The sequence below is a fragment of the Eulemur rufifrons genome, chromosome 29 (genome assembly GCF_041146395.1).
Source record: "Eulemur rufifrons isolate Redbay chromosome 29, OSU_ERuf_1, whole genome shotgun sequence".
In the NCBI taxonomy this organism is placed as follows: Eukaryota; Metazoa; Chordata; class Mammalia; order Primates; family Lemuridae; genus Eulemur; species Eulemur rufifrons.
Window position 1 is genome coordinate 43,104,080 of NC_091011.1, and position 9,084 is coordinate 43,113,163.

General features: G+C 51.9%; 1 protein-coding gene across 1 annotated transcript; it reads left to right on the forward strand.

The window, feature by feature from the left end:
- Positions 1-4,157: 4,157 nt before the first annotated feature.
- Positions 4,158-8,554, forward strand: DLX5 (distal-less homeobox 5). The gene is made up of 3 exons (XM_069462385.1): positions 4,158-4,723; positions 6,601-6,785; positions 7,869-8,554. Exons 1-3 carry the CDS (start codon positions 4,369-4,371, stop codon positions 8,196-8,198), a joined length of 870 nt encoding a protein of 289 aa, XP_069318486.1. The 5' UTR covers positions 4,158-4,368; the 3' UTR covers positions 8,199-8,554.
- Positions 8,555-9,084: the final 530 nt, after the last annotated feature.

Sequence of the window (9,084 nt, forward strand, 5' to 3'; positions counted from 1 at the left end):
ATCTCACCTGAATTCATGGAAATATGTCTTTTCTATACAAACATCATATTGAATATTTCAGGGCTGTTACCTTAAGTTATTAAATGGCCTTAGTGCCCTAGCTCAAAGATAACTGCAGCTCCATTGTAAATAAAATGATTACCTTCACAAAATGGATGATTTAACCAGCTTTGTTTGGGCTAAAAAGTGCTTTATGGACCATGATCAATAAAGACATAATAACAGTGAACTGCCCTAAGAGTATTTTTCACTGGACAGGTTTTAAAAAGTAATGGATAAAGCACTGCAAATGAAAAGAAAAATAAACCTCAGCCCAAGAACAGGACTTTTGAAAGACAGGTATTCTACTCATAGAAATTCTAAAGTAAAAAAGCATTATTTATATCAGGTGTGCATCAAGTGCTAGCATCATATTATGGGGTCTTTTATTTACCAGAATTATGTACATCCAATTGGTGTGTACACTGTATGTTTTAAATAAATTAAATTTTCCATACTGAAAAGATCTTAAGTTCATAAATTAAATATTTTCAAGTACATTGAATTGTCTGAACTTCAAGCCCAAAGAAAATGGGTTCTACTTATGGCATACTTAGGAGTAAATAGATTTCCAGATACGCTAAAAGGGGAAAACTGAGTTAATGCTGCTGTCAAAATTATCTGTCTTCCCTTCCATCACAGGCTCCTACAACTCACAGTGGCACTATCGTTTCCAGTTCATAGCAGGCAATGAGCAGAAGTCTCCAGAGCACCTCATCTGGCCAGAGGAGGGCCTGCTTCCTCAGAACTGTCTAGGGAAGAAGGGGTCACCATCAATGTCTTCTGGTCACCCCAGGTGGGGAGACTGAACAGAGCATTACACCCAAGAATCTGGAGGGGATGGGGGAGGTGGCCCCACGCTGAGGTCCAGAAAAAGGTGAGCTGATGGGAAGGAGGAGGAATAGTATGAATGTGCAAGGAGCAAAGGAAAGGAAGGAAAGGGCATGAGAGTGGAAAGATCTATTGGAAGTAGAGAGAATGAAAACCACCTGGTAGTGGACTGGAACAGGGAGGACCAGCCGGCGTTGTCCCGCCAGTGACTGAGCTTGGCAAGTTTGCCGTTTGCGCGCTGTTCTTCGAGGACACTGGGTGGCGCTCGTGGTAAAGACTTGCACTTCTCCTTAGGGTTTCCCCCCCAACACTCCCACCCCAACCCCTTTGCAGATTTCGGCTACTAAAAGATGAAATTACTCACATTCTTCCTACGTGTCTCAATAGGGAGGGCACTGCAGGAAGAGTTTGATGCCGTAGGGCCATTTCCCCACCGCTGGGTCTGTCGGTGGGTTTTGAGAGCCAACAGCGTCCCGCCCGCTGGCCTTAGGACAAAGCTCGAGGCCTTGGTGTCAGAGCTACCTCACAGCACCAGTAAAGTCGTTGCCCCAGAGCCCGGATGCCCGGCGCGTGTGTGCCCTGAGCATGGGTCGGGAGCCGCAGCCTGGCCCACAGCGGAGCGGGCAGTGCACAGAGCCACAATGACTACCTTGTGAGATGAAATGAAACTGTATTGTGCACAGACCCCGGCTGCTTTTAACTCAGCGCTGCCGCTCCCTCTCCGCTGCCTTGAAGGAAAGGGTGTGCGAGGGGAGTGGGGGTCAACCGAGAAAAGCAGAACAAAGTCAAGAAAGTTTGAGGGTCTGGACCTTCGGAGACACACCAAGATTTGGCCTCACACAGAAGCAGACTTTGCACGAGTGGCTGAAGTCTGTGTGAGGGCCAATGTCATAACGCTTTAGAAATTGAAACAAAGAAGTTACATTCTTCACTCCCGTCCCACTTCTTTCTTTTATAAAATGTGGGAGAAAATGTCTTTTTTGACGTCGGGGTGTATGTGTGGGGTAGGGGAATGAAATTTAGCAAGATCTAGAGCTAACTTAACATTGCAACATATGTTCAACCGGATCCCGAACTTCTAAATATTATTACCCAAATTCAGAATTCCAATCCCATCCTGATTGGAATCTACCTTCTCAGCAAGGTGTAAAGGGTATCGCTAGCCCTGTTTAGCATAACCGCATTGACTGTATTTCCCTCCACGTTGTAACTCTTAAATCTCTATTCAACCAAAAGGGTCGAGGATGGGAAACCAGAGGAAGGGCGGCCTGGCTCCCTGACCGCTTGCCATTGCTGGGAGGAGCTTTGCACTGTCCCTGGCTTTGATTTGAGGAAGCGATTCGTATAATTAAATGGCAGGATAGGTGTCATGTGGCTCGATGGGTACCGAGAACTTCTCCTGAGCAGAAATCAGGACCACAACCCCATGGGGTCAGCAGTGTTTCCCTGTCGCTTCCTAGCTCCTTACAGCCTAAATCTAGCCGGTGAACAGCAGCGCGGAAATGGACAGCGCGCGGGTCAGGACCGGCGGGCAGCTGCGGCTGCTTACCCCAAGTCTATCGCAGAGGAGGAGCCCAGGGCAGCGCAGGCCGCAAGCACGCGACTAGGGCCAGGGAGAGAAGAAGGATGGTCTGGGACGCCAGCTTCGCCGTGTGCGCCCAGCACTGAAGTCTCCCCCAGAGGAAGGGCGACAATAGCTGTGGTTTTATGGCGCCCAGACGGCAGAGGCAGAGAGTTGGTGCACGTGCGGCTATGCCGCTTGCAGTTCCAGAGCGGGGCTGGCATCATGTTCCAGACACCCCAGCTCTCCCTGCTAGCCTGTTGTGGGCCACGGAGCTTCACAGCCAATATAAGGCTGAAGTAACACGGGACACAACTAACGCAGATGCTTTCTTTGGTTGGAGGAAGAAAGGGAGGAAGGCCAGATAGTCCCACTCTGGATATTCGATGGAGCTCCCAGTTTCTCGGTTTTGGACGCCCCTCCCCCAGGAGAAGATTCTGGAAGGCCCCAAATCAGGATCCAGGTCCCAGATTCCCCTATTTGAGGAGAGTGGAATTGGGGAGCGGAAGAGACTCGTGTTAAATTTCTAAGCTCCTAGATGGATCATCAGTAGCAATCATGAAAAAGCAAACTTTAGACTGCATATACAGAGAGTATGATTCTTGACTCTTTTCTCCCTTTGCATGTGAGCTAAGATGTTTACTGGCAGGAAATAAAGAGGAGAGGGTACAGGAACCCGGGACTGGGAATGGAGAGGGCTGGGCCTTGGGTGCCACATCCATGGAGTCAGGAGGGGGAAATCAATGGGCACCATCCACCTTCCCAGAAAGGCTTTGATCCTTGTCTCCTTTCTTATCCAGGCATTCCCATTTGTCCCTGGAGGCATGACAGATCATAGGAGGATCAGTTCTCTTTTGCAGTAGTGTTTGGCCACTGAACACACTTACACACCCTATTCCAATGGCTTCCAAATAGATGAGAATATTAAACAAGTAGGACCGCTGGCTCTTCATGGAAGCCAGCAATGATGATTTAGGTGTCATTCAGTTATTTGTGCTTAAGACAGTGATTTTTTTAAAGTCATTGTAAGGACCTTAGGTGCAGGAATTCTCTCTGCCATTAACCGCTGAATGAGCAGTGTGTATTCTTGGGCATCCCTAGCCAGCCCGTGTCTGAGAGATACTCATCTTCTGCAAAGGAAGTTGTCTTTTTTCCCAAATCACGAATTTTCAACACATGTAAGTTATAAGTGTTTCCCAACACTCCACTAAAAAATACTGTTCTCTGTTCCTTCTTGCCTTCACCCTACATCCCCCCGACTCCCCATGTCATTATCAGTGTTCAATTCTACAGGCCCCCTTGGTGCAGCCCATGGGGGCGGGAAGATGGGGAGCAAGGAAAAACAGTCACCGACCTCATCCCCAAACATGCACTTTTTAGGCTGCTGATTGGAACACATTGTCTCCAGACATCACAGAGCTGGGTACTGGGGCTTCTGCGTTCTCTTTGGCATTCACTAAAAACAGATTGACTGAGACCCCCCTCCCCCTACAAGCAAAAACACACATACACACGCGCGCGCACACACACATACAAACACACTCCCCCCCCCACTCCATTTCCCCTCCCCCCTTTTTTTAAAGCAATGCTTTGTTGTGCTAAAACTAGTTGGACGAGTTAGGGTGTTGCTGCTGCTCCCGAGGCCCTGGCCAATGGAACCCGATCCACCCCGCTGTGCGTAAGCGCGCAATTAAGGATTTAACCAAGGCTGTGCTGCGCCTCAGCCAGCAGTCAGCCGGCCGGAGACAGAGACTCCACGACTCCCAGCCTCCTCCTCGCCGCAGCCACCGCCTCCTTCTCTCCTCCTCCTCCTCTTCCTCCTCCTCCCTCGCTCCCACAGCCATGTCTGCTTAGACCAGAGCAGCCCCACAGCCAACTCAGGCAGCTGCCGCCGCCACAGCAGCAAGCACAGCCGCTGCCGCCGCCGCCAGTGAGCGATGACAGGAGTGTTTGACAGAAGGGTCCCCAGCATCCGATCCGGCGACTTCCAAGCTCCGTTCCAGACGTCCGCAGCCATGCACCATCCGTCTCAGGAATCGCCAACTTTGCCTGAGTCGTCAGCCACCGATTCCGACTATTACAGTCCCACGGGGGGTGCCCCGCACGGCTACTGCTCTCCTACCTCGGCTTCCTATGGCAAAGCGCTCAACCCCTACCAGTATCAGTACCACGGCGTGAACGGCTCTGCCGGGAGCTACCCAGCCAAAGCTTATGCCGACTACAGCTACGCTAGCTCCTACCACCAGTACGGCGGCGCCTACAACCGCGTCCCGAGCGCCACCAGCCAGCCAGGTACTCGGGCGAGGGGCGGGAGGATATGCAAGAGGGACCAGGACTCCAGGGTGCGAGGTAGAGTGGTATATTGGTGACCACGCTGTCCACTGCAGTGGGGGTGCGCCCGGCAGAAGGGAGTAGGGGCCCGGATCCTGCAACCAAGAGAGGTTCTCGGGCCAGAATTTTACAGATTCTTAGTAGAATCCTGCGAGGGTCTGAACTAGCGTCTCTCTCCTCAGGCACCTTCTAGAGCCCCTCAGTCGCAGGATTCCCAGCTTTCCTGGCCAGGAAGCCAGCTAAGCTGCAAAGGGGGTAGGGGTGGAGAGAAGAATGAATCAAGCAGCCCCAGTGGCGTTTGCGTAATAGAGGTTAGTTGTTGGACATTTTGGTAAGCGTGCTGGGTTGGTGCGAGTGGGAGTGGAAGCCTGCCTGCCTCAAAGACTCAGTTGAGATTAGTCTGGGAGACGCCACGAACTAGCGTGGTGCGGGTGCCCCAGGCGCGCCGGGTAGGGACGGGGGGTTGGGGAGCTGTAGCCCGCCGGAGAAGAGCGCGCCGAGAGCTTTGCGGTTTATTCAAGGCATTTCCAAAAACAAAAAGCCATTTAAAGGTGGAGGAGGGTTGCTGAGGGGTCAAGTTGTAGGAGGGATTTTGTTTTTCCCCTCTCTCCATAGGTGCCTAAAATTTGTCTTTCTCCTTCTCCCCACCTCCTTTTTAGTTCATCTTGAAACTTAGAGAGTTTAAGAGGGTTAGTGAGCTTTGGCGGTATAAGAGAGGCATGAGGTCTCCATGGAGAGGTTTTACTGGTTAAGTTTGATCTCTTCCCACCAGCACATTAATAATCCTGCTAATATTAGCATCCCCTACTCTGGTAGACCACAGCACTCATCCTCCACCCTTCCTCTCCCAGGTGCTTGACACACACACACACACACACACACACACACACCCTGGAGAAGTTCTGTACCGGGTCTGATATGTGGTACTTTTGGGGGAAGGGGACTTGTGGCCCCAGGGCACGTTTGTAAAACAAGCGTTTAGAAAGTCTCCACCCCATCCACCCACCCCCGTACTCAAGACAGTGAGAAATTCGTCCAGACTTGCCACCCCTTTCCTACGAAAACACCCCACCACCACCGATTCCTTTTCAATGTGTGACTCTTGCTGAACTTTAAAAGAGAGCCCCGGGGGTGGGGTGTATTCGTTTCTTTCACTGTCTCTGCATTTCGTGCATAAGTGGAAGATTTTTTTTTTCTTTTTTTTTGCCCAAGAACATATTAAGTCTATTTGCAAAAGAAACCAGACACATCTGTGCCCTCGCAGATCTGCAGTGAGATTATGGGGGCTGCATAATCGGCTCTCTGTCTGCAGCGGCCCCGACCGCTAGCTGCTGAAGTGAAGGAGCATAGTTTGCTTGTGGGTCTTTGAACTTTGGAGACCTCGGTTAGCGTCTTCCCTGCCCATGCGTCTGGTCTCTGCGGGCGCCCGAACAGACGCCGACCTAAGCGGGGTCACGGCCTGTCCCCCACCCCGGAATTCCCGGGAGGGGGTGGGTGTTCCCGTTCCAGAAACGCCGGGGAGCGCAGGGTGGGCATAAAAACAAGTCTGGGGTAAGTAGGAACCACCCGCAAGGGCTGAAGCCTAGAAGGAAAGTGCTGTACAAAGCGCTTTGCACAAACGTACCTGAATGAACAAGAGTAGGAATTCAGAGACCAGCCCGCTTTTCCATGATTTGGGGGAGGGGCATATTTCTCTGGGTCTTGAACAGCAAAGGTGATAATATGGAGAAAGAGTGAAGACAGCGTGGTAAGAAACTCAAGGACTGTATTTGAGGCCGTTCTGCAAAAGGGCCATTGTCTGGGGACAAGCTCTAACCGAACCTGTTTTGATTATTTAGAGAAAGAAGTGGCGGAGCCCGAGGTGAGGATGGTGAATGGCAAACCAAAGAAAGTTCGTAAACCCAGGACTATTTATTCCAGCTTTCAGCTGGCCGCATTACAGAGAAGGTTTCAGAAGACTCAGTACCTCGCCCTGCCTGAACGCGCCGAGCTGGCCGCCTCGCTGGGACTGACACAAACACAGGTAAATCCGGCCGCGGCGGTGCACGGGACCCGCCTAGGCTGCAAGCCTGTCTGGGCCGCGCAGTATGGTCCCGACGCGCTGGAGCCGATTCGTTAATACCCGGGAGAAACTAATAGAAAGACACCAGCCCCTGCGCTTTCCATGAGTCAGGCCTTGGGTCGCCGTCATGTGACGGCGGAGATGGTATTCATCGTTTGTCTGGAGATGTCCCCGCATCGGCCTTCGGGGGCGGGATGCCAATATCTTAGGTTGGAAACAAGGGCAAGGGTGGGGGGGCATTTCTATGACGGTCTCGCCTCGAAGCTTACCTGGTTCTCTCTTCACAATGCGGAGCCTCCCTGGGGTGAACAGGGCCTGCTGGCCTCGCGGTGGTCTCAGGCCAGCAAAGGCTGAGAACGTCGCCTCGGGCGGGAGAAACTGAAGGGTCGTGCCCTGGGCCTGCCGGAGTTTCAGGCCTCAGCAGCCTGAGGGTCGCGAGGTGGGGGGCGCTGTTGTGCGGGGCAATCGTCACTCCTCTAACCCAGCTGAGGCCTATGGTAGCATAAAGAATGTCGAGTAGCCGCCCGGAGCTGCAGGCGGATTCTGGCCTGACAGAGCTGAGGAAGCAGTGAGCAGAGTCGGACGGGAGGTTGAGGATCGCTCCTTTCCTTCCACACGTGCGCGCGTAGCGAGCCCCACGCCCCTTCCCCCCCCCCCCCAGGCTCCGGCCATTGTTCTGGAGACCATCTTGGCGCCGCGTTCCGAGCCCGGCGCAGGCCTACACGTGCGCGCACGCCGCCGCGGACACTCGGGCGCACCCCCGCCGCGCTCGCGCCCCCTCCTCCAGCCCGAACAAAAGACAAAAGCCTTGGGGTCGTGCCCTTACAGTGGCCGGTGCGCGCCAAGCCGGGCAGGGCGCCCGCTGAGGCTAGTGCTCCACCGTTTGCCTCAGGCCCAGCTTCTTGGCCGTAGGCCGCAGGCCGCGGGGAGACTCCAGGGCCAGGCCGCCTGGGGGCCCGAAGATGCCTCCAAGTAGCCGTCCTGGGGAAGGCGCGGGCGACCTCTGAGTGCCCCGGTAACGTGTGCCTTTGTTCCCCCACCCAGGTGAAAATCTGGTTTCAGAACAAAAGATCCAAGATCAAGAAGATCATGAAAAACGGGGAGATGCCCCCGGAGCACAGTCCCAGCTCCAGCGACCCAATGGCGTGTAACTCGCCGCAGTCTCCAGCGGTGTGGGAGCCCCAGGGCTCGTCCCGCTCGCTCAGCCACCACCCTCATGCCCACCCTCCGGCCTCCAACCAGTCCCCCGCGTCCAGCTACCTGGAGAACTCCGCTTCCTGGTATCCAAGTGCAGCCAGCTCAATCAATTCCCACCTGCCACCGCCCGGCTCCTTACAGCACCCGCTGGCGCTGGCCTCCGGGACACTCTATTAGATGGGCTGCTCTCTCTTGCTCTCTTTTTTGGGACTACTGTGTTTTGCTGTTTTAGAATATCATAAAGAAAGGAATTCATATGGGGAAGTTTGGAAAACGGAAACAGAAAAGATTCATGTGTAAAGCTTTTTTTGCATGTAAGTTATTGCATTTCAAAGGACCCTCTCCTCCCCTCCCCCTTTTTTACAGACGAACTTTTTTTGCGCAACTGTGGACACTATCAATGGTGCCTTGAAATCTATGACCTCAACTTTTCAAAAGACTTTTTTCAATGTTATTTTAACCATGTAAATAAGTGTAGATAGAGGAATTAAACTGTATATTCTGGATAAATAAAATTATTTCGACCATGAAAACACAATGTTTCTGAAAAGTAATACATTTTCCCCCCTGATAACTGGCTAGTGACGTTCAATGAAGGCAATTAAATAAAGAAGCTCTTCAGAGGTCTAACATGGCAAAATAAAACAGAAGTTGGGAGCTACATGCATGCAGACTGTATGTGTGTATGTTGGATGCTGTACTTTATGTCTGTATACGTATATGGCATGCTCATAGTACTGCCATATCATATGTATATTTAGGTCGTTTTTGGCGTAGCCACAAAAAACCTTTAGATAAGTTTAAGTTTAAACTCAAATTGTTTCGGGTAGAAAGTAATGCTGGAATCAAAATACATCCCTCTTACCCTGTATGTGAGTGAGAAGGCAACAGAAATCCCTCAGTAACTCCTCTAAATTCTAAGCTCAAAGCAATTATCATGGAGAACTGCCCCCCCACCTCAGCCTCTGTGTAGTGCTAGAGCAATTAGACAAATTACCCTTCAAAGGGAGCTTCCAGAGATGAGAAAACGAAAAGAAAGAAAAGGAAAAAAATCTCTCCCTCC

Bases quoted from the DNA above. Each gene is read 5' to 3' on its own strand.
- DLX5 (XM_069462385.1), top strand. From the start codon at position 4,369: ATGACAGGAGTGTTTGACAGAAGGGTCCCCAGCATCCGATCCGGCGAC. The intron at 4,724-6,600 runs GTACTCGGGCGA...TTGATTATTTAG, and splicing joins GAGCGCCACCAGCCAGCCAG to AGAAAGAAGTGGCGGAGCCC. The intron at 6,786-7,868 runs GTAAATCCGGCC...TCCCCCACCCAG, and splicing joins TGGGACTGACACAAACACAG to GTGAAAATCTGGTTTCAGAA.